This window comes from Polyergus mexicanus, unplaced genomic scaffold, assembly GCF_030449975.1.
Source record: "Polyergus mexicanus isolate NDT 795.1 unplaced genomic scaffold, iyPolMexi1.0 SCAF_188, whole genome shotgun sequence".
Taxonomy (NCBI): Eukaryota; Metazoa; Arthropoda; class Insecta; order Hymenoptera; family Formicidae; genus Polyergus; species Polyergus mexicanus.
Window position 1 is genome coordinate 1 of NW_027223508.1, and position 23,290 is coordinate 23,290.

At 34.5% G+C, this 23,290-nt stretch overlaps 5 protein-coding genes across 10 annotated transcripts; 3 read left to right on the forward strand and 2 right to left on the reverse strand.

Annotated features, from left to right (window-relative positions):
- Nucleotides 1-66: 66 nt before the first annotated feature.
- LOC138944413 (malonyl-CoA decarboxylase, mitochondrial) lies at nt 67-2,635 on the forward strand. The gene is made up of 9 exons (XM_070315299.1): nt 67-151; nt 378-518; nt 653-805; nt 887-1,040; nt 1,151-1,290; nt 1,424-1,559; nt 1,614-1,826; nt 1,987-2,092; nt 2,175-2,635. The coding sequence occupies exons 2-9, from the start codon at nt 396-398 to the stop codon at nt 2,314-2,316; spliced, it is 1,167 nt and encodes a 388-aa protein (XP_070171400.1). The 5' UTR covers nt 67-151; nt 378-395; the 3' UTR covers nt 2,317-2,635.
- Nucleotides 2,497-7,475, reverse strand: LOC138944412 (CCR4-NOT transcription complex subunit regena). Of its 2 annotated transcripts, none has more exons than XM_070315298.1 (9): nt 6,969-7,475; nt 5,999-6,071; nt 5,425-5,924; nt 5,024-5,250; nt 3,948-4,190; nt 3,592-3,853; nt 3,170-3,277; nt 2,851-3,076; nt 2,497-2,604 (listed from the first exon to the last, which is right to left on the reverse strand). In XM_070315298.1, exons 3-8 carry the CDS (start codon nt 5,748-5,750, stop codon nt 2,857-2,859), a joined length of 1,386 nt encoding a protein of 461 aa, XP_070171399.1. In that variant the 5' UTR covers nt 5,751-5,924; nt 5,999-6,071; nt 6,969-7,475; the 3' UTR covers nt 2,497-2,604; nt 2,851-2,856. The 2 variants fall into 2 exon arrangements, with proteins under 2 accessions (XP_070171399.1, XP_070171398.1); XM_070315297.1 differs by having other exon boundaries at nt 6,839-7,475.
- A 182-nt stretch (nt 7,476-7,657) lies between these two features.
- On the forward strand, nt 7,658-11,837 carry LOC138944415 (protein MEMO1-like). Of its 2 annotated transcripts, XM_070315302.1 has the most exons (9): nt 7,658-8,031; nt 8,151-8,386; nt 8,462-8,543; nt 8,664-8,732; nt 9,108-9,220; nt 9,382-9,493; nt 9,656-9,875; nt 9,996-10,100; nt 10,206-11,837. In XM_070315302.1, exons 2-9 carry the CDS (start codon nt 8,182-8,184, stop codon nt 10,341-10,343), a joined length of 1,044 nt encoding a protein of 347 aa, XP_070171403.1. In that variant the 5' UTR covers nt 7,658-8,031; nt 8,151-8,181; the 3' UTR covers nt 10,344-11,837. The 2 variants fall into 2 exon arrangements, with proteins under 2 accessions (XP_070171403.1, XP_070171404.1); XM_070315303.1 differs by lacking the exon at nt 8,151-8,386 and having other exon boundaries at nt 7,666-8,031.
- On the reverse strand, nt 9,632-21,274 carry Obe (activating signal cointegrator 1 complex subunit obelus). 2 transcript variants are annotated; one of them, XM_070315300.1, is made up of 8 exons: nt 20,214-21,274; nt 19,318-19,467; nt 18,842-18,933; nt 18,433-18,581; nt 18,103-18,345; nt 12,702-18,020; nt 12,255-12,603; nt 9,632-12,154 (listed from the first exon to the last, which is right to left on the reverse strand). In XM_070315300.1, the coding sequence occupies exons 2-8, from the start codon at nt 19,455-19,457 to the stop codon at nt 12,066-12,068; spliced, it is 6,381 nt and encodes a 2,126-aa protein (XP_070171401.1). In that variant the 5' UTR covers nt 19,458-19,467; nt 20,214-21,274; the 3' UTR covers nt 9,632-12,065. The 2 variants fall into 2 exon arrangements, with proteins under 2 accessions (XP_070171401.1, XP_070171402.1); XM_070315301.1 differs by lacking the exon at nt 20,214-21,274 and adding an exon at nt 20,036-20,110.
- On the forward strand, nt 20,660-23,284 carry Sccro3 (defective in cullin neddylation 1 domain containing SCCRO3). Of its 3 annotated transcripts, none has more exons than XM_070315304.1 (4): nt 20,660-21,248; nt 21,718-21,885; nt 22,191-22,498; nt 22,643-23,284. In XM_070315304.1, the coding sequence occupies exons 2-4, from the start codon at nt 21,801-21,803 to the stop codon at nt 23,240-23,242; spliced, it is 993 nt and encodes a 330-aa protein (XP_070171405.1). In that variant the 5' UTR covers nt 20,660-21,248; nt 21,718-21,800; the 3' UTR covers nt 23,243-23,284. The 3 variants fall into 3 exon arrangements, with proteins under 3 accessions (XP_070171405.1, XP_070171407.1, XP_070171406.1); XM_070315306.1 differs by lacking the exon at nt 20,660-21,248 and adding an exon at nt 21,272-21,397; XM_070315305.1 differs by lacking the exon at nt 20,660-21,248 and adding an exon at nt 21,404-21,646.
- The last annotated feature ends 6 nt before the right edge of the window (nt 23,285-23,290 follow it).

The following is a 23,290-nucleotide window of genomic DNA, read 5'->3' on the forward strand; positions in this document are numbered from 1 at the left end:
ATATTTGCAGAACAAGGTACGTGCACTATGTGTCAGATATACTGAAAGCAACAAAGAGAATCGCCAACAAATTTTACGCACATTGGCTTTACAGTATGCTGTGCAACATAACGATATATGTCAAGTGGCAAAAAAATTAGTTTGTACAGAGGTATATTATTGTATGAGTTGCATATGATACCTTGATCAAATTACATTCAAAATACATTAAATCTTATTTCAAACTATGATATGATGTGTTGATATTGAATATGTATTTGGTATATATTAAATATATTTCTTTTATATACTAGTACTTTTGTGAAAAGTTATACATAGATTTATTATATATAAAATATAGTCATGATTACAAAGTAGCAAGATTAATTTTATTTCAGCCTGAAAACGAGAGGCGAATGATTATCCATGAGAGAACTCTGAAAAATGTTCTTACACCTGCATATCATTGGTTATTTTTTATTATAGGAAGATTGCAACATGGTGTGAAATTTTTAGTTGATTTAAGAACTGATGTTTTGGTAAATAAATATCAGAAAATTTATGTTATAAATAATTTGTTTGTAAATGACAATGTTACAATCCAGGTTTTATAAAATAAAAATCTTCGTCACGTCAAGCTAGATTTTTATTTCCATTGAGATATTTTTATTAGGAACTAATGTCAGAGGCAAAAGATACAGATGAAAGTATAATAATACAGCAGCTAAATCATACCTTGCGAGATTTGCTTTTGCTCTGGTTTTCAATAGGTTTCTTGCACATGGAGAGAATAACTTGGGAAAGTGCATGTGATATATTACAAAAGGTAACAATAACTTTTATATTTACTTCATTAATATTCATTTTCAGTTTTTACATCTCTGATTCTTTATTTGCAAATTTAAAGGTTTCTGATTATGAAGCTATACATCCTATAAGAAACTGGTTGGATTTGAAACGCAGAGTGGGACCATATAGAAGATGTTACGTGTTTACGCATCCATCTATGCCAAGAGAACCCATTGTTGTATTGCATACAGCCTTATGTGACATTATCCCAGGTTAAATATAAAGAAATTTATTTTCCGATTTTTAATATAAATTGTTTTATAGAGTGAAAAGAATACCAGAGCTAGAGAAAGAGTAATCTTTATATATCTTTGATTCATAGATACTGTGAAAGGTATTGAGGAAGCTGAATCCAGAATCCTAGGAAATGCAAAAAAACATGTAACATTTTTAGAGGAAGACAAATCGAAAATAAAAGCAGCAATATTTTATTCTATAGCATCTACACAAAAAGGATTGCAGGTAGTTGACTTATAATAAAAGTTTTAATTAGTTTAGAATATCACAAATTAACAGAAGTTATACATATATAAATTATAACTTTGTACTGTATAGGTAAAAAATTATATATGGCTAAAGGAGTATTTTTGTGTAGGGCATAGAGCTCGGTAATTATCTAATAAAAGAAGTAGCTAGTGAGATTACAACTGAATTTCCAGCTGTACAGCAATTATCGAGCTTATCACCAATACCAAACTTTAAAACTTGGTTATTCGACAAATTAAAACAAGGTAAATAATTATTTTAAAAAATAAAAATAATATATAAATATATTTGTCCTACAGATGTAGCGTTCATATTTACTATGAAAGAATATGAAATTATAAAAAATATTTTAAAAACGAAAGATGTGGTATCAGCCTTGAAAAAGATCTTAAGCACTTCATTATGGACGAATGATAAGGAATTGTCAGAATTTTTAAAAGAACCACTACTTCGAGCATGCACATGGTACTTATATAAGGAAAAACGACGTGGCTATGCTTTAAATAATGTTGGTATGTTCTATATGTTGCACTTTTTTCTTCTTTCATGATCAATCATAAATACATAAATTATGCATATTTTTCAAATAAAAAGTATTATGAATAGTAAATGATCAATTGTATAAAAAAAAAATGTAATTTTTCTCTTAATAATGTATGTTTTGTTTTGCAGCTAATTTTCATTTGCGTAATGGAGCTGTGATGTGGCGAATAAACTGGATGGCTGATCCTTCGCCACGTGGAGTAGCAAATAGTTGCGGCATAATGGTTAACTATAGGTATACATTTGAAAATTAACTTTAGTTCTTAAAAAAGATTAAAAGTATTATATAATTTCATTATTACTTCATCCCTCTTTAGATATTTCTTAGAAGAGTGTGAGAAAAACAGTCGGAATTACATTGAACATTTTGTTATAAATGCTTCAGAAAGTATAATTAATATCACTACACAAGCGGAAAAATTAAGAATTACTTACAATATAAGCTATGATATAATATGAAAGGATCATGAAGAAATATAATAAATGTTTACGACCATGTCTAAGAGCGAACGAATGACGTCGTAAGGTAAGATAATGACACTGATGATAATGAATTATAACTGATAGCGAGCGAGAGAGAGAGAGAGAGAGAGAGAAAGAGATGAAGGTGATTAAATTATTGATAAAAAAATTCTCTTTATTACTCTTCAAATTTTATGTTTTTATTAAAGATTATTAAATTTGTTCATTTATACAATAGCTGATTTGTTTCCAGCTTAAAGACAGCACAATGGTCTGCAGACAAGTCTAGAACAAATAATATATAATTTCGATTAAAATTCAAAAAATTTTCTATTGTTTTTTTTTACAGAATAATTATAGAAGAACATGGAGAGACAATTGAAAAATGCCATGGTGTTTATACCATTATTGATAGCATTAAATTTATATATATAATTTCTTTTCTATATATTTCTATTAATAATTATATATATTTTCTAAATTTATATATATATATATATATATAAATAAAAAATAAAATCAAGTACTCACCTGTAGTCAAGGCTGAGTTTGGTGAAAGTTTGCGGGAAGATGAGGTCTACTTTCTAGTTTTGTGTAATCCAAATGGAATTCCTTAGCTACCTTTCTCCAGTTTTGCGCATCAAAATAATAATAAGTACCACGTTCATATGTCGACGTCTTTTCTACAATTCCCAAACCTGGTGCCTGCGTTATCCAAACCTTTTCTTCCATATGATATCGCCATTCTCTGCTGTACCTTTGTATCATATACATGGAATTGTATGAATATGGAATTATATTTGCTTACGCAAATATTTCCGAATATGAAAATCAATTATATTGTACTTACAATTCTGCCGCCGCGGCTAATTGCAATACATCCCCAACATTTGTATAAAACATATAAAACAGTAGATCATCTTTATATCGATTTAGTTTAACTGGTGCTAGCTTATCCCTGAAACAACATGTAAACTTTAATTTTGTTGGTAAAATAATTATTTATTTCAATGCAAAGCCAATATTATATCCATTTTACTTTGTTTCATATTTTGCATTGATATTTCAAGTATCAATAATAATTTCCATCTAATTTTTTTATTAATATATTTAAATCTAAAATAGCATTTTCTCAATTATTTTTATGATATATGTAGTTAATAGATACTTAATATTTATATACTGTTTTAATTATAATTATGCAGATAGCATAATAATATATGGATTAATGAATCAAAATGCATATCAATATATATAATAACAAATCGATACCTGATCGCGGCATTTATAAGATATTCCGGTGGTACATGAAAATCTATATCTTGTGGCCTACAAGGTGTTTCCGCCCAGGGACCACCAAAGTTCTGATAAAGATTTTCCGGCGAATTCAAATTCAATCCTAACGCGGTAAGATCTTGACCTAACGCTAGTGATACTAGATTTGGATCCGTCTCCGCCGCTCTAATAAACGTTAAAAGCCCAACCATACCGAATTGATCCTTCACCATACTTGCGGGTATGTTTGTCACCTTGCCTGCACGCGACAATTGTAAAAGATTAAACATTAATGCAAAACCTAGCCAAGTAATCTTTCATTCAAGATGTAGGTCCAACGAATCTTTAATTACCATCAGGCGATGTTTGAATGCCTCTTTTAGAAGACTGAGATTTTTCAGATCCAGGAGCTCTGTTGGCCTGCAGCACATCCTGTCCGATCTCCGGACCCAGCCCTACAGGTATATTTTTATCACCAGACACACTGCCACCAGGTGACGGACCCTCTCGATTCTGCGTTCCTGGTAATGCAGGAAAATCTTCCGAGCTCATAGTAAATTCGCTCGATTCGGATGTCGGTTGCTTGACCATCCCAACTGTAACATACAATTACATTGAATGATAATTACATTAGCAACATAAACTGTTTACATTTATGCAAAGCATATGTCAAGTCCGCATATACACATGAATCGCGTTATACTGTTTTAAAATTTAAATATCTCAATACCAAGTATGGCTATATCACTTCACATGATAAAATAGAAAATATAATAAGCTTTTATAAAATCACATAAAAGTCTTTCTGCTTGAAAAAAAGAAAAGAAGATTAATACCCAAACCAGCAGGTGAATTATATTTGGATCGTTTACGTCAAAACTGAAATTTAATTTTTAGATAGGTTAAAAAACAAAATTATATCCAATAATAAAGAACATTAATTTTTCAATGTAATCTGCATTTATATCATAGCATTTTTGCATCAACGTATCAATGCGTTAATACTGGCAGAATAGAAGGATTTGTCTTGATGTCTGAACTACTGTAACACACATTCTAAGCACATCTTCCGATTGAAAATACCTGCCGCCCAAATGTTTTTTCAAGGGACCAAACAGATGGAAATCTGAATATTTGCAGTTTTACCCTGGTTTTCTGGAAGGTGTGTGTTACAGTGATTCAGATATTAGGATAATTCTTTCTATTCTGTCGATATTAACATATTGGTATGCGGATGGCAAAAATGTTGTGATATAAATGGAATTACATTAAAAAATAAATGTTCTTTACTGGTCATAATTTTGTCTCTTTACCTGCCTAAATATTAAATTCTGGTTTTGATGCAAACAATCTAAATAATATAAATAGTTGTTTTAAATTGGTGAAAATATATTTGCTCTTGTATTCTTGCATTCTTCTTGACACTAACCATAAGGCTGTTTCCCTGGCATGGGACTAGGTTGCGGCATAGAATCACCTTGACCTCTATTCGTTAGGGAGGGAAACTCCGAGAGGTCTAACAGAGGGGGAGTATTTGTATCTCCACCACCTCCACTCCCAAAAACAGAGTGGAAATTGTTAACCGCACCTTGAGATCCGTAATTACGACTTGGAGGTATTCCAAAACTGCCCATACTACCCATTGGATTTGAAGCTCTGCAATATAGATGGAAATCATTGCAGACAAAAAAAAAGAGAAAAAAAACAAAAGAAAAAAGCTATGGGCTTTATATTATTACGCTCGATTATAGTCTAATTTAGTCAGTTTTTTATAGCGCATCAAAAACAAATGTCGTAACAAAGATTATGTTAATGAAAAAGAGAACTAACCCAAGAGCAGGCATCGTACGTCTATCGGTAAAAGCTCTCTGCCCAAACAGTCCTCTACTGCCCATAGGAGAGAGTTGCTGCTGTTGCTGGTGGCTATTCTGTCCGCCGCCAGAGCCCGATGCTCCGGGATAAATGTTAGTGGCGACTATCGCTGAATTGGCTGTACTCGAGGTGCTTGCAGACGAACCTGAGAACATGCCCGAGGTAGGCGTGACATGACCCGCGAGGGTCGATGCGTTTAAACCCCCCCCGCCGCCGGCTACACGTGAAGTGAGACTTGCGTTCGCAATACTGCGTGGCGGTTGTTCAAAGTTCAGATTGGCCATATCCCAATGGCACTACAGTTAATAAGAATGTTTTTGCCCGAAAACAGGCACACCACCAAACACTCTCGTTTCGTAAAACTTGGTTAGCACATCCACTTTTCTTTTTCTAATACAACACTCAAAGACACTTTGATTTCATCGGATCGCCAATGATCCATGACAAAAATTTGTGACCTGAAACAAAAGGGATCGCAATTAATTTTTCATCGATAATTAAGTCGCTATCAAAATGTACATTATTATTTTACCTCTCCACTTCTTGTTACAGCCCCTCAGTGATAGTTACATTAAAATACAGCACAGAGATGAGAGTGCACGAACCTATAACAACAAACAATATTATATTACAAAAAGCATAACATTTTATATATAAATATATGCTTCCTACACCTAACAAGATTAAATATATATCTACGATAAGAATCCCAAGAGTCATGTATAATTCATAAAAAGAATTCGGATATATATCAATTTATCTATTAAATATATATTAGTTCTACTGTAAACAGATTTTTGTAAACTCACTATCACTGCGATAAGTACAGCAAATGCCTTTTACATATGTATGTTACTTTATGTCAAGTGGAAATTTATACTTTAACAAGAGTCACACTAAAGTCTCTAAAACGGAAAATTCTAATCTGATTCTACATTTTAAAGTTTTTATCCAAAATCTTGATACACATTCAACAATGCGAAATCTAATTAGGCCTCATGTTTTTTATAGCACATGTTAAAGAAAGATCATAGGATTCATAAGTTCGATATCAGAGACATGTATGTAGGCTTTGTTTCTCATTTTAATGTCAATTCTATTTTGTAAAGATAGCATGTAAAGATAATAGTGCACTTGGTGTACTTTTCCGCGCATTTCTCTCAAAAACCGTAACAGAGAGACACCTAAGATCCGTCCGCGAATAAAAGCGCGAATCGCAGCGCGTAGCAGTAAGTAAACACGGACCGATCAACGATATTGTTGACACTATCGGAACGGATAGATAAGCACAAAAGGGACAAAAGGTTATAAAGTAACGTGTAAGACGTTAAAAAATATTGTAAGGAAAAAGTGCGGTGCGCCGCGATACTACCTGGAACGAGATAACCACCAGCTGCGTATCACGACGCGACGAGTCCCATCGTGCTCGCGACGAATGGACAGAGTTTATGAATGTTAAGGAAAAGGGGAAAAAAATAAAAAAAAAATAAAAAAATACACACACGCGAAAAGGAAAACGTCGTCGATGTTGACTCTCTTGATCGCGAGGTTCTGACGGTGGCGGTGGTGGTGTTGTCTCGGTGGACTCTCGACGAGGGGTCTTCGCGCGATTCCGAGAACACAAATGGCCAAAACTGTCACTTTGTCGCGCGCGCATTAAGCTGCGAACACGCACGTGGATGTCGGGGCACGCGGCGATCAGGATCTCATACACATCACAGTGCCCTTCAGTTAACAGGACCTACTGTTTTGTCACTCGTAGTTTCACGAACTTAAACAACACTAGAGGCACGAACATCTGCCATATTAACAATTTATACGTCGCTACTCGAACCAACTACCCGAGATGCGCGTCGAATTGGTCAACGAGTTTCGTATGCGGCTGACATCGCGCGTAATAAATCTCCGAATGATATTTCCGTTCCGCCTCGATCGTGTATCTCGCATCGTAGAAATATCGTCGAGTACGGTCGTCGTCTCGGCGAAAACGCAACAGTCTCGAATTTGACTAATGATGCGCGACTCCTCGTCGCGCGAGTCTAGGGTATTTTCTCGGATATTACGCATTTTTCTCGGACCGTAGATGCGTTCCGTTTAACGCTACCAAAGTTTCGTCTTGTTTGATTGACCAATTAAAACGAAATTGGCAAAAACTTCTTTGCTCTGATTGGTCGATCAAACGCTTCAAAGCTTCGTAATGTCAAATGGATCGTGAATTAAAGGCAAATCCGCATCGCGGATCCCGATCCGAGGAGAGATTACGAATCTGTCATGTTGCACTTCTTTGTTTTCAAGTCGACGCATATCGGGTCGACTTGAATATTCACTGAATAATCTATGGAAAGACAATAGCCAAGGTTTTGTGATAGCGTTTTATAAACATTTTACACTCCCTCGGCTAAGATATAAACTACTTTTATCACGCCTGATCTTGCCGAGGTTTCATTCATCGTTAGATGAAGTGCCGTTAAGCGTTAAGCTCCAAGAAAAAGACAAGTGCGTTCGGTCCAAAAATGGCATTAATTAGGCGAGCCTCTCATGCTGGTAGTTGGTACTCGGACAACGGTAAGAAACGCTTATGAAAAATGCATTTCACTTTTCGCTTATTGTTCGTACACGTCGATAACTTCGTTTATTTGATAAAATATCGATGGATAGATTTGCAAAAAATGTTAATGTTGCAGACTGAAATTTTAAATAATTTACTAATTTATCATGCAAAATAAAAATAGATTACTAATAATAGAATATACTTGTCATCCAAAGAAGTTAAAATTGGATCTGATGAAAATCTATGGAAATGCGATATATCACATATATTGCAAAAAAAAATATATACATATATATATATATTTTTTTTTGTTCTATGCAATACACATAAAAATATATACATCTTTGCTTAAAGATTTCTTTCGTATTGGTATGTGTTCACAACAAAAATTTCTGTTACACTTATGTAATATTAAAATTATAACTCTTATAACTCTTGCTATAGGTCCAGAGTTGAGTAAACAATTAGAAGGTTGGTTGGGTGCGGCTGACTTATCTCATGGACCTGCGAGAGCAATCATCGCCCCGTTAGTAATCATTTACATTTACAAAATATATATTTTTAAAACTTCTCGAGATATATATACATATATTTGTACAAATATACAAATGTATATATATATAATTACATAATTAATTTTTTGCAGGCATGCAGGGTATAGTTATTGCGGGGCATGTGCTGGTTTTGCTTACCGGCAAATTAGTCCTGTAGTTGTGTAAGTACATTATGTTACCTAAATTATTCTAGTAATTTACGAACAATTTATTATTGTTTATAAATATATGGGAAAAGTATTTAAGCCTTGTGGCCTTATAATATAACATTGTCTTTATTATTTATATAGTATTTTTGTAGCAATGTTTCTCTTTTATGCAAACTATCAAAGATTTTCTTTACATTAATTACAGTAGGTCAATAAAGGAATCAATTATGCTACATTTTTAATGTAAATTTTCATAATATATGGCCGTAATATAGCTCTTATAATATATAGTTTGTAATTTGTATAGTTGTATAGTTTTATATTTGTATAGTTTGTAATTTTTCAAATTTCTCAGTCAAATGAAACGTGCAACGTGCTGTTATGCAGCCGTAGGATATTTATTCTAGGGCCTTCTCATCATGTGAGATTACCAGGCTGTGCCCTATCTTCGACTTCCATTTACCGAACACCGTTATATGATTTACATATTGATCAACAAGGTGCATATATGCAGATTTCATTTTTATTTCTGTATCAATGTTGCTTATTAAAGCAAGATATACGCTTAGCTCTCATGTAACAGATATAAAAATATTAACCACATTATGTGTAAGTGCTTATATGAGTGCTTAAAAAAGGTTAACATGTGTACATTTAACAGTGAGAAGAGAACTTGAAGAAACCGGTCATTTCGAATGCATGGATCTGAACACAGATGAAGAAGAGCATAGTATTGAGATGCAGTTGCCGTTCATCGCTAAAATTATGGAAGGGTATGTTTAGAAATAAATTAATTCCCGATTATATAATCGGAATATGGAAAATTATATTGATGAGAAATAATGCAGAGTAAGTGAGAGTTATACAATATTTTTCTTTTATTATGAATAAAAATAAGTACACTACTCATATGGACGTTTTATATGTGTACACAGATTTAAGGATTCATTTACCATAATCCCAATTTTGGTGGGATCCTTAAGTCCTGATAGAGAAGCGCTTTACGGGAGACTGTTAGCACCTTACATGGCTGATCCGCAAACATTATTTGTCATCTCCTCCGATTTTTGCCATTGGGGACAACGTTTTCGCTATACTTACTACGATAGATCATGTGGGCCTATACACAGATCTATTCAAAATCTTGATAAAATGGTAATACTTTAAAATATATTTTTGGGGAGATAAGCAGACACAATTCCTTTTTTATTATAATTCAAGAATATTGAAGATTTTTTTTATTCCATATTTATTAAATGTGCATGTGTTTGTCAGGGTATGGACATTATAGAAACTTTGAATCCTGCAATGTTCACTGAATATCTTAAGAAATATGGTAATACTATTTGCGGCCGTCATCCGATTGGTGTTTTATTGCAGGTACAAACATTGTACATGCAGAAATCTATATAAAAATTCTAATATGTTTAATTTTCCTAAACAATATTGTACATATATATATTTTTATATATATTTTTTTTGCAGGCCATTCATAGTCTCAAGGGAAATACAAATGGTCAAAGAATGAATTTGAAATTTTTGAAATATGCTCAAAGTAGTCAATGTAACAATATGAATGATAGTTCTGTCAGTTATGCTAGTGCTTCCCTAGTTCTTGAGTGATATAAATATACAATTTGAGCATATGGTCATTGACCAGTCTGAATATAAACATTTTCTTAAAGTGGGTTGGCATGATACAAGGTTCCATAAATTATTCAAGATTAGAGGCACACAGAACGTTGAGAGATTTTGTAATGCAGAAGAAAAATAAGGGAACACTGAAGTTAACATTCTGTAATTTGTAACATTATTTGTATTATGTGGCTATTACGCAACCGGTGTCGGGGCAAGTGTTAATTCTTGCGTTAAATGTAACAGATGGAAAGTGTACCATTATCGAAACCATTTGTATAAATGCATTTCGGTTTATTACTTACAAGAAATATTCAGTACTTCCAGATTTCAATATATAGGAAGGAGCTTAAATATTTCTTTGCTTTGGTTATTGACAGCTACATATATGGTAGATGTATAGTAATAAAATGTGTTTCTCATGTGCACGCATTTGAAAGAGAAAATTCAAACTATCGGCACAAAAGAGAATATTGTTGTTATTTATAAACAAAATTATAATTAGAGATAAATTTTTAATTTAAATAATTCATATGCTTCAAAAATAATATGATTTATGATTTTATGTCTAGACACACTATAATACAAAATAGTATAATTTTAAAAATAAATGATTTTTTTTTAGATTGTAGATTAATTTAAATTGATTATGCAAAGATATATTATTATTGAATTTTTATATATATATTAAAGAGTATTAAAGTAATGTTATTTTTTAAAGTAATAATTTAGTTTTCTCAATCAAACCAAGTTTATGTGATGTATCAAATAAGGATTGCTTGCGTATTTTATTTCACTGTAAAGTCTTAAACTGTGTTAAATTACTAATAAATTCGTGAATATTTTGTAAAATCTCTTTTGTGCCCTTAGCATGAACAACTTGTATCAATTTGTATTGTAATATCGATATATCAATACAAGAGTTACGACTTAAAATATATATTTATCTTCTCTTTTTTTCTTTTTATACAAAGCAATGGAATGATCTCATATCCTTCCTATTCTATAATCTACTGTTACCTAAGCATAGGAGATTAAATTGAATAATGTATTGTATTATTGTAATATATGAGTCTGAAAAATGGGGTCAGTACATATAACTGAAATGTATACGCATGAGTCTTCAAACTCATAACGTATATTAATTTTTTTCTTTTTCTACATTACTTGCAAACTTTTGCATCAAATAATATATTACTTTTCAAAATTGTATATGGTCCATGATACAGAATTCTATTTTGAACATAAATTAAAACATATGGTATGTAGTAATTGATTTACATTTCGCAGTAAAGTAGCTCGTTCGTAACGCAAAAAAAAAGAAAGAAAAAAGATGGAATTGTACAACTGATCCTGCACATGTTGCTTTTTCTATCTTTATATACTAAAGTAATAAGGTTTATATTTGTATGAAAAAAAGTAGAGTATAATCTATACCTATATATTATTTCATAGTGTAATAAAAATATGCAAGGAAAAATATAAAAGTGTTTCTAAATACACAACTTGCGATACATATGCCCTAATTACATTTGCACATACCTACAGTTCACTTTTTTGACATCATTTCAATGTACATGTTAACAAAGTTTTAATTTTTATTCTTCATGCTCTGTTTCTTATATTATCAATATAAAAAGATTTGTAATAATTGAACACAATATCACCCATATTTTGTTCAGTCTTAAGTGTTCGATTATTGTTCAATTTTTAGCATGTTACGTTTAAATAAATATTGTATTGCTGATCAAATCCTATGTAGCAATCAGAAATCAAGTAGAATGTTAGTTTCATCTTTCCTGAAAAAAAATTTTCAATTTTTTGTTTTAGAAAATTCGAGAAAAGAAAAATATGGAATTACAAATATATATATAAAATATATATAACTGACAAATTTACCCAAGCTATTAGGTGCAGTAAACTGCAATTGGTGATATCTTTGCTGACTATTTATTCCAGATACTCTCTTTAGAGCCCACAATTCTTTGTTCTGAATGTCTCCTAATACCAAAAACCAACTTTCATCCTTTCCCTTTAAAAACATTGGACAATGTGCTTTCAAATTTTTAGAAGCATTTAATCTTTTCAACCCAACGATTAACGTATATTCTTCATTCCGTCGAACAATCATAGAATCGACATTATTGGGCTTCAATCTTATCTTCTTTTTTTCAGTGTCGATACCCCATGAACTCTCCAGCATTAAATCAACAAATATTATTGGCATATCTCCAATTACTTTATGTATCTAGGAAACAAAAATGATATGACATGATATTGACATTTTGTAATATAATAATACTTTTTTTATAATATATATAAACAGTAAGGAATTTTTTTTATTACCTCGCGTATTTGTTCCTCTAAATAGTCTCTGCACAAAATTTTTGCAAGTTTCGTATAATTGTCACGCGTTTTAGAACACAACATCGGGAGAGCCATTGATAATGATGAAAACAAATGCAAGTCTTGCTTTTTTATATGCGGTAATGTTGTGATTGCGGATTCGTCTATCCATCGTGCCTGAACGATCATTTGAAACAATTGCATTATCCTCAACGTACTCGTTAACCAGCCACGTTCTGCGACCGTGTCGATCATTGCCTGTATTATCCTGATTGCTTGATCGAGCACTGATTTCAGATCAGTGTTATAATCGGTGCACGGTAATGGGAGCCTTGAAAAGTGCGCTTGCAACAAAAGAAACGCTTTTGTGTGCGGTGAATCGTAGGTATACTGATCCACGGAATAACGGCACAATTTCGCTAATTCCTCATTTAATAATTCCTCGTTATGTCTCACAGGCAATTCGTTATATTCGTACGAGTTGCAAAGTATATATAGATATTGATCCACTGTTAAATTTTCTTCTAGCGATTGCGTAAACATTGACATTGTATTGTGCGATAAATAATAAAACGACGCTATCTTTCCCATTGGCAACGAAATTAAAGCCTGCTCGTCCTCATCGTAATCAATACAATGTGAATCAATTAATGACTTTATGGTCGTCTCCACCAATGTTGAAAGATACTCATTAATATAATCAGGTTCCAAAAAATCCAGGTCGTAATATTTCGGATTCTTCATCAATCTTCGGAAATAGTATGTCCACGTTAAATAATCAAGAAATTCTTGTTTTGTTTTGATAGTACCGGCGACGATTTCGGCATTAATATGATCGGGCAATACTCCCATTAGACTAGATTCCACGGGAAATGGTTCGTATAAGAATTGTTTGTAGAAACTCTTTTTTAAATCGTGCACGAGAACGACCGCCACGCCAGAGTTATCAAATTGCGGTCTGCCAGCGCGTCCCATCATTTGCAGAACATCTGTTATTGGCATATCGACGTAACGCTTCAGTTTGCCATCGTAATATTCTGTACCTTTTATTACTACCAGATGAGCAGGGAAATTAACGCCCCAAGCCAAAGTTGCTGTAGTGATTAGTACCTGTATTTTAGTATTGACAAATAACTCCTCCACAGTTCTTCTGTCCCTCTCTTGGAGACCGGCATGATGAAGACCGATTCCAAAGGCGAGCATCAACTTCAGATTCGAGTCTTTTATATTCTCCAGAATGTCGCTCATCTGATTCTCCGGCATATGTAACCATTGCTTGGGATCATCCTCCACTGCGAGATAAGCGATTAGATCCAGGGCGGTCAAACGTGTCTGTCTGCGAGAAGACACGAATACGAGGGAGGGACTGGTAGGCGCATGTTGTCTAATCGCCTGAAAAGTCGGTCTATTCATGGTCGCCATTCGGGGACAATAATGTTTGCCTGGAAATCCGTTAATATGAACTTCTAGCGGCACCGGTCTCACGCATGGCCGGAAATTGTAGAGACCCATTTCATCAATGCCGAGCCAATTGGCCAGGTCTATTGCGTTAGCCAATGCAGTTGACAGCCCGACAATTCGGACCTTTTTGTGCGTGTGCGACGATATAAAATTGATTCGAGAAATGATCACTTCAAGCACTGGTCCGCGATCTTCACCCAGCAAGTGTATCTCGTCGATCACTATGAGCGCTACTTTCTTCACGTAACTTCGTGTCTGCCAGCTTCGACTGATACCGTCCCATTTCTCGGGCGTCGTGACAATCACATTTGCGCTAGCTATGATTTTAATGTCGGGGGACACGTCTCCGGTCAACTCCACCACTTTTTTTCCTAGACGTTCTTCCAGTCGTATCTTCCAATCGTTTATGCGTTCCCTAACCAGAGCTTTCAAGGGCGCTATATAAACGACTTTCTGATCGGGATATTGTTTGAAGACACGGAACATGGCAATCTCCGCCGCGATTGTTTTCCCCGAACCTGTCGGCGCACCGAGTAAAACATTGTTGTCGGTATGATACAGGCAATGAAAAATCTGTGTCTGTATGGGATTGAAATGAGAAAAGTTGTATAAACTCTCGAAGACCGGATCCTTCAAAGCGGTTATCGATAACGGTTGCAACTCCAATAGATTTGTGTGCGGTGGATGAGTCTCCGGCAAGATAATACCTCGAAAGGACAACGAAATTACATTTTCGCAATTGAGCCAATGATCACTGGTGGCTTTTACGAGATATTGGGTCGGCAGCGGCTCGGACAACGGTATAGTGATCACGAGTTCCTGTTCGAGATACTGGCAAGCCATTTTCTTCGTCAATATAAAGTACTCATGATGATAAATAAAATTATTATCCGGATCTTCGATCCAAATCCAGAAGGCCTGCGAGCTTTTTCCATGAATCTTGTCGTTCCAACGAAATTGTGGAATCAGCTTGAGCCGTATTCTCAAAACGGTACGCGTAATAGGCTGTAAATTGTATTCCATATCCAATGTGGGCAGTTCGTCACAACACTTTTTCACTAGTATTGCCGCCTGTTGATCTCGCAAAAAACAGCCAATTTCTTTCACGTCCATTTCCTGCAATTGATAGATCTCGAGCTCTCGTTGCTCGATCTTGTTGATGATCTCCATAGACAGGCAATCAAACTGGCGCAATGGTGTCATAAAACTCCATTGCTGTGCCTCGAACATTTTCGCCATCTCTAGCAGTCGTCCCGCCATTATCGAGTTATTCTGTCTGAGCATAATCTCGAATAATGCCCTGGTTATCCGCATGGTATTCTGCGTGACATATGCCTGATCAGATATCAATGACGTTGTGTTCACGCGAATTCTGGATAGATACGTCTGTAGCAATATATTGACTTTGCCGTGGACATTCTCCACGCCGCCTTGTGGTAGAAGCTCAGTTTGTTTCATCAGCTCATCCAGTTCTTTCATTTCGTCTTCCCGTACCTTGAGTTGGTTGAATTCCTGGGCGCGCGTAATCATTGCCAGAATTTCTGATTCGGTCATGATAGGTTTCTGAAGTTCGTTAAAGATCTCGATCGTATCGTACTTGAGGTAATAATGGCTCGCGATACGTCCTAAGTCGGTCGCGCTGAGACCACCAGTGCGTATATCGTATCTAATCATTCGTGCTTTGTCCAGCGCCTTCGCGGCGTTATCTACGAGCTCTTTTCGTTTCTTCTCGAGTTTGGGATCGTCCTCAAGAGTTTTATAAACCATGCCGTATGATTGGAAGTTTAATCTCATTCGTACGAACAAATAAGTGTAGCTTAACCATTCGACCGCTTCCGGTACATTCGATATTGTGCCTAACGCTATCTCAGCGTTTAAATTATCGGCCAGATACGTGATAAAACTGCTCTCGATCGGTATTTGATTCGTCAACAGCGACAGATAATGAGACAATTTATTGTGCGACGTGATAATGACTGCATGACCTGATGTGTCAAATTGCGGCCTACCGGCGCGGCCGAAGATTTGTAAGACATCCAGTATGCCCAAATCTACAAACGAACCATGTTTCGAATCGTAGATCTCAGTTCCTCGTATGATAACTGCGTGAGCAGGCAGATTCACACCCCACGCCAATGTGGCGGTGCACACCAGTACTTTGATCAGACCATCAGCGAAGTATTTCTCGACCAGGTTCCTATCTGAACGCAGTAAGCCGGCATGATGTATTGATAACCCGCTGTTGAACAATTCACCGAGAGACTTGTTAGGCGATTTGACAAAGGCCTTGTTCATGTGCTTCGCTTGTAAGTCGGATTTAAAATATTTAAGCGTGTCATACTTCAACGCCAACTCCTTTAGAACATTCGCCATCCTCACGGTGGCGTTTCGCGCGTGCACGAATACCATGACCTGATGGCCCTGTTGTACCATCTCTACAACGTTATTGTAACACACGAAATCCATATCGTTCATTTGTTGTAGCGATTTGATGGCCTTCACGCCGATAAAAGTCTGACTAAGCGGCACCGGCCGGAAGCGATGATCGAAATAGAATAGTCCCTTTTTAGGATTGACGTGAAGAAATCGCGCAACATCCACATAATTCGGCAATGTAGCGGACAAGCCGACTATCCTAATCATATTCTGCGATGACTCCACCTGACGCAGAGTTCTCGCGACCAGTGCTTCCACCACAGGTCCTCGGTCACCGTGCAGCAAATGCACCTCGTCGATAATTAACAATTTCACGATACTAGTAAGGGAGATATCGCCCGTACCTTTTCTCGTGACGACGTCCCATTTTTCTGGCGTGGTCACTATCATCTGAGTCTGTTGGATTTCCTGTTTCGTCAGCTGCATATCGCCGGTCAACTCGCGAACGCACACGCCCATAGGACCAAGTCTTTTATTAAAATTAACCGTCATTTCCGCTGCTAAGGCTTTCATGGGCGCGATATAGATTATTTTGAATTGGCTCTTTTGTAATTGTCCGTCTTGAATATTCTGTTTCAATTGATGTACCACAGTCAACATTGCCACGTTTGTCTTTCCAGCTCCAGTCGGCGCGCAAATTAATAGGTTCTCGTTGGTGTTGTATGCAGCATTAAAGACTATACTCTGAATTTTGTTTAATGATGTTACGCCCTCAAAAGCCATTTGACCAATTTCGTCCAAAGAAGATATCGATACGGAATCTATGTTAACGTTAATATCTTCTTTTTTTGGTGCCGGTATGTGCACTTCCTCACAGATATCATTATTCTTTTTCTTAACATCTTCCGCTAGCATCAACTTTTGCCCCAACATAAAGCTCATTTGATTAGCACTAGCTTTAGAATCAAATACAAATGGGTAATGTTCTTGCATACCTTTTTTCAATGTATTTTTTTTAGGAAACAGCGGTGCATGCATAGCTGTCAATGCCTCTTGTCTTTTAACTCGGAGTTCGATCGGAGTAAATTCAGTTTCAGTTTCCTCAACCTCTGACTTGACCTCTCGTTTGTTCGCCAATTTAGTTAATTTTTTCTCTTCCTTACGTACTTTTTTACATAACTGCTTTTCTACTTCGGATTGTACTGTCACTTGACCACTAATTATAGGTCCTTGCGCAGTTTGTGGTCTCTTTGGCATTTGTAAACATGCTGAATATGCTGATACGATGGCCTTTCGATGTTCGATAATGTATTCAATAAATTCTAGATGTTCATAGCCTAACATATCAAATAACTCGGTTTGTATATTCTCAGTTTGTATATTCTTCAGTTTATTTACTATTGTCATTACAAGATTCTGATATGACATTGTAACAACTTTGCAACAGTTCTTTAATCTTTTTGTAAATGTTGCTTTGTCAAACTGCAATCAATAAAATAGGGAAAAAAATTGAAAAAGATTAATTAAAAATTAATTTATTTATCCATATCCATATTTTACTCACTACAGATTTCTTCTGTATTGAAGATGTTGTGTCATGTATCATCATTGTAAATTTATCAGTATTTGGATTTATCCCTTGTGTAGACATATTGCGAAGCCCATTGGTATTAGGCCATACAACTCTTGCTTGATTATAGGGAATATTTATACCAAAACGTGGATTAGAGGCATTCATATTTTCTTTAGATTCTGATAATAATGTTATAGCTTCCTCATAACATTGTTTCTGAATTTTTGTAATTATCTGAATAAATTAAATAGTCAAATGATATAAAATGATTAAATAGTCAATGACATAACATATATCAATATAAATTATAGAATTACATACTTGCATCATGTTTTTTGCAGACTGAAATGTCAGATGTACTACTTTTTGCCCAAGCATATCATATTTTTCGCGCGTTAAGGTTTTGTCTTCAATTAATAAACGTAATGCATAAACTGTGAATTCATTTATGGCATCTGAAGGAATACCAACTAAAAAAAAAAGAAAATGAATAAAAATTATAAAATATTTACAATATAAAAGTTTAATAAAAAAATTTAATTAAGTATTAAATACAATGTGCGCTATCTATATTCATATTCCATAATTGCATATTAAATGTACAATTAAAAACATAAATATTGAAGAAAAAAAACAGACTATTTCATTAATTTTCGAAACTTAATTTAGAAAATTATATCTGTTAAAGATAAGAGATAAATATGTTTTATCTTTACTATTTAATACTCACCTAAAACTTCTTGCACAATATCTCTCAATGCTGATAAATGTACCTTAAAATTTTTAGATGCATTTCTGCATATGTCATCCCAATCAAGAGTGCTATAATATATAAATATGTAAAATTATGAAGGTATTGCAAGAACTATGTAAGCACTGTATCTTATATTTGTATTTCTATTAAATGCAATATAATTAAATAAAACACATTATCTTTTAGAAGCATTGTAAAACTATGCTTTTATAATATAACTATAACAAAAAAGAAAATGAAAGTTTTGAAATCTTATTTTACTAATTGTTTTAACAAAATTTTTTGAATCAAGACATTAGATTAATTAAAATGAAAAAAAGGAAGGAGATGTATATTGTATAATGCAAATTTAGAAAATACATGGTTATATAACACAACTGTCCCAAAAGAATTGAACATTCTCTATAAACACTCTCTCAAATATAGAATTCACTTCTTAATTTTCAATTTACCTTTTGAATTCTTTTGCTCGTTCTTGCTTTTCTTGCCTTTTTCTCATTAAATCATTTGGTTCCAGATCTAATGCTTCTTCTCTGCGGTCAAGAGAAGTAAACATGCGCAGGGATCTAGTAATACGTGGTAATTTCGCCATTGTGTACTACCTATTAGTTAAATTAAATTTAATATTAATATAAAATATAACATTATGATTATTGTAATAAAATAATCACTTTATAGGTAGGTTATGAAGATGATCAAATATCAAATTATACAGGATAGACAACAAATTATAATCATAGATCTGAATTTAAAATTGCGCCAAAACAGGAAGAAGATACGAAATTTTTTTAAATATTCCAATTACTAATATTACAATTCTTATTACGAATGTCTTGAATCCTATGATGATATCAAATTCTAATCTAGAATTGCAATGTATTATCTGTTTGATATCAAATTGAGCTAATATATGTAATTAAATAACATATAAATAATTATTAATAAATAATGTTAGAAACATATTTTATATTTTTGAAAGATGCAAAGATATAAAATCATAAAATTGTTCAATATATGATATATATGTATTATATGAAATCTTTTCGAAGTCAATGTATTACGTGATATAATGCAATATGTACTTCAGAAAAAAGTAGAATTTCTCTAAGAGATATTCTTTTTTACATGCGTAAAATTTTAATAAAATAAATATTTTAAATAAAAACACACCCATATATATCTAAAACGATGAATTAAGTTAACGAAGAGCTGTCGTTCCTCGATACTCGAGAAATATGTCTTATAAACGTCAAAATAGTAACAATTACTATATTTATTAATCTATAGTTCGCGAAAATTGAAATACATTTGTTATAAATAATAATCGCATTTCGATCGATTTACATACCGAGAAAGAATTTCAGTAACAAGAACGGTGATCGTCAATTATCGAAACAATGCGGAAAAAATTAACTTTTCGTAATGCAATTTCCATAGCACCGCGATATCAGATAATACTTCCATCGATCACACTTTTGCGACTGTCACACGTCATGCGATATCACCGATTCGAATCCGCCATATTTATTTTCTCATCGCGAGTGTCAACAAAAAGCAAAATAAATACTAGATTTATGTCAAGATGTCCCTAGGCTGTTTTAGTTACAATCAAAAATCTAGTTGTTGGAGTAGCATTTGATTGATCAATCAGGGCAAAGAAAATTTCTTCTCTTTTTATCAGACTATGCATTGAAAATTGATAACTTTTCGAACGCAATTTTGTTGCAATTCGCCGATTGGCTGATGGCCGATGTACATGCATCATACATATGTTCAACATATGTGAGACGAATGACTCTAGTCACGGAAAACTGTCAGTCGCGCGTCGCGCGACCAAGGGATCTTTTTCTTCGTCGATGACATATGACACGCTGAGACACGAGGAATGTCTTCGTCGCGTTGTTTTCACGGGACAATCGCTTGGTGGTGAATGGTGAACGTGTGTCGACTGCTATAATCCTGATCGCGGATGAACGCTGTGCGCTTGGCATGAGACCGTCGTTATCGTTATCGTCGCCGTCGTCGGCGTCGCGCGATCATACGGGGTTACAACATCGTTGCAAATGACGCAGACTCGGCTGCTAGGCCGAATCCTACCGCCGGGTGTTCGTTTTCGCGTAGGAAAAATGTCCGGGAATATCGGGAGTAGTGCGGCGTCCTCCCGTTGATTACGACGATTTTTTTGCAGAGAACAAACGCACGCAAGCATATACGTACGTACGCATACACGCACGCACGACACGTCCGGGAGCACTTCTCTGCTTTTTATTGCCGAGGATTGATGAACGCGGTCGAGACGAAATATCGCGGCAGGTCTTGGTTGAGACAAACAATCATCGCGACGCCCGGATCGGCCGAAGAACCGTCCTATAACAATAATAAGGTATGCCTTTAGCTTCTTCCTGCTTCTTCTCTCCCTCTCTTAGCGATTTCGCGCGCGTGACTCATTCCCTACTCTCGATGGAGTTTGTCTTCCCGCGAGACGCTCGCACGATCCTCCCCTACCCCTTCGCTGTAATCTTGTTTTGACAAGTACATACTTGATGCGTCAAAATCGTCGACGAGATTTTCTCAGATTTACAAACGAGTCAGACGAATGATTTCTTAATCGCGAAATTCGCGTGATTCGCCGAATTATCGCGTCGCTTGGTCTTTGCGAGTCTGGTCCCGATTTCAACGTTATAATATAATTTTTCATGTTATATTTGATATATTATCTAAATGTTATGTTGTACATTTGTTTATTGAAAATGAATCTGTCAATAGCATGATAAAACTAAAGTATTGAACTTAATATATATTATGAGTGGTAAAAATAACAATAATGCGTGATGTATATTGTCATTCTTCAGCTTTCCAATCAAGACTGCCAATGTAAGACTGAATCACTGATGCATGGGATAATCACCTTTGATGTCAAGTACGGTCAGCATCAATGGGAAACTGTTTCTCGTGCTTCAAGGTGCCACTTCCACCATCAACCAATACCGATCAATCAAGTACATTGGAGCATAAAGACGGTAAAAATACATTCAATGCTACTATATTGTTGTAAATATCAATTAATTATATTAATATGCTTACATTATTATATCATAATCATGGACTTTATATTGCATATTGTAAGATTGCATCAAATCTGCTTATTTTTGAGAGAATATTGTAAAAATTAATTTTTTTTATATAATTACATTTTACATTTATTGGAAACTGCAGAGATAATATAATAGATTATTTAATTGTTTATGTATTTAGTTGTTAGAGTGTAACTACTCTTTTATATAGTTCTATAGATTCAAAATTTCATTATATTAATATTTTACAGAAACAATGGAACTTAGAGGTTTGTTCCCAAATTCTTGCCAACAATCTGGTCCTTTTGTGCCTGAAACACATGTAAATGGGAATAGAAAGTCTATAAGTACACTATCTACATTTAATAATGTTGGCTCAGATAACTGTGGATCTGTACCTAGTGTACAAAATAATCTGCGCTTATCACGAGGATTTTATGCGCGATTACAGCCATTAGGACGATCTGGTACATCATCCGGTCTTAATTTAGCTACTGAACCGAAGCAACAAAAGGAACCATCAGAGAACAAATTAAATGCACTTTTTGACCAATATAAGGTACGAAAACATAAAAAAAAAAAAAAAAATGTAGAGCATAATAAATTGCTTTAATAATAATCTTTGATTATACAATAACTTTGTAAGCTTATAAGAAAGAGAGTTATAACATAAATATGATTATTTCACATATTTATTTTTAAGGATCCTCATGAAGATGCGATATTAGCTGATGGCATAGAAAGACTCTGTGATGATTTACAGTTATCACCTGATGAATTTAAAGTTCTTGTGCTTGCATGGAAGCTAAATGCAGAGCAAATGTGCCAATTCACACGCCAAGAATTTGTCACAGGATTAAAGGCTATGAAGGTCGACAGTATACGTGGTATACAGGCACGATTGCCTGAGATTGTTCAGGAATTGACAGTCAATAGTGATTTATTCAAAGATCTCTATCGATTCACATTCCGATTTGGCCTTGATGTAACGTCTGGTCAAAGAATTTTACCGGCTGACATGGCAATCGTCCTTTGGAGACTTGTCTTTACGATACGTGAACCTCCACTCTTGATAAAATGGCTTAACTTCCTCAAATGCCATCACATCCGGGGGATACCTAGAGATACTTGGAATATGTTTCTAAATTTTGTCGAAAGCATTGGCGATGACCTTGGTGCTTATGATGATGCAGAAGCATGGCCAAGTTTATTTGATGACTTTGTGGAGTACGAAAACGACCAAATGAACCAAAATATCACTAAAGATGATATTATAAAAAATACTTCTATCGACAAAGATTAATGTTCATATTTGAAAGAAAATAACAGTGAAGCAAAAAAATATTGTCTT

What these genes read in the sequence shown, in the direction of transcription:
- LOC138944413 (XM_070315299.1), top strand. Translation starts at nt 396, where the DNA reads ATGATTATCCATGAGAGAACTCTGAAAAATGTTCTTACACCTGCATAT. An exon ending in CTACACAAAAAGGATTGCAG is followed by an intron (nt 1,291 to 1,423) that starts GTAGTTGACTTA and finishes ATTTTTGTGTAG; the next exon opens with GGCATAGAGCTCGGTAATTA. An exon ending in CTATGCTTTAAATAATGTTG is followed by an intron (nt 1,827 to 1,986) that starts GTATGTTCTATA and finishes TTTGTTTTGCAG; the next exon opens with CTAATTTTCATTTGCGTAAT.
- LOC138944412 (XM_070315298.1), bottom strand. Translation starts at nt 5,750, where the DNA reads ATGGCCAATCTGAACTTTGAACAACCGCCACGCAGTATTGCGAACGCA. An exon ending in CATTCAAACATCGCCTGATG is followed by an intron (nt 3,854 to 3,947) that starts GTAATTAAAGAT and finishes TGTCGCGTGCAG; the next exon opens with GCAAGGTGACAAACATACCC. An exon ending in CTTATAAATGCCGCGATCAG is followed by an intron (nt 3,278 to 3,591) that starts GTATCGATTTGT and finishes ATGTTGTTTCAG; the next exon opens with GGATAAGCTAGCACCAGTTA.
- LOC138944415 (XM_070315302.1), top strand. Translation starts at nt 8,182, where the DNA reads ATGCAAAATAAAAATAGATTACTAATAATAGAATATACTTGTCATCCA. An exon ending in TAAAGATTTCTTTCGTATTG is followed by an intron (nt 8,387 to 8,461) that starts GTATGTGTTCAC and finishes CTCTTGCTATAG; the next exon opens with GTCCAGAGTTGAGTAAACAA. An exon ending in TTTACATATTGATCAACAAG is followed by an intron (nt 9,221 to 9,381) that starts GTGCATATATGC and finishes TACATTTAACAG; the next exon opens with TGAGAAGAGAACTTGAAGAA.
- Obe (XM_070315300.1), bottom strand. Translation starts at nt 19,457, where the DNA reads ATGGCGAAATTACCACGTATTACTAGATCCCTGCGCATGTTTACTTCT. An exon ending in CGAGCAAAAGAATTCAAAAG is followed by an intron (nt 18,934 to 19,317) that starts GTAAATTGAAAA and finishes TATATATTATAG; the next exon opens with CACTCTTGATTGGGATGACA. An exon ending in CAATACAGAAGAAATCTGTA is followed by an intron (nt 18,021 to 18,102) that starts GTGAGTAAAATA and finishes TATTGATTGCAG; the next exon opens with TTTGACAAAGCAACATTTAC.
- Sccro3 (XM_070315304.1), top strand. Translation starts at nt 21,801, where the DNA reads ATGGGAAACTGTTTCTCGTGCTTCAAGGTGCCACTTCCACCATCAACC. An exon ending in TACATTGGAGCATAAAGACG is followed by an intron (nt 21,886 to 22,190) that starts GTAAAAATACAT and finishes AATATTTTACAG; the next exon opens with AAACAATGGAACTTAGAGGT. An exon ending in CACTTTTTGACCAATATAAG is followed by an intron (nt 22,499 to 22,642) that starts GTACGAAAACAT and finishes TTTATTTTTAAG; the next exon opens with GATCCTCATGAAGATGCGAT.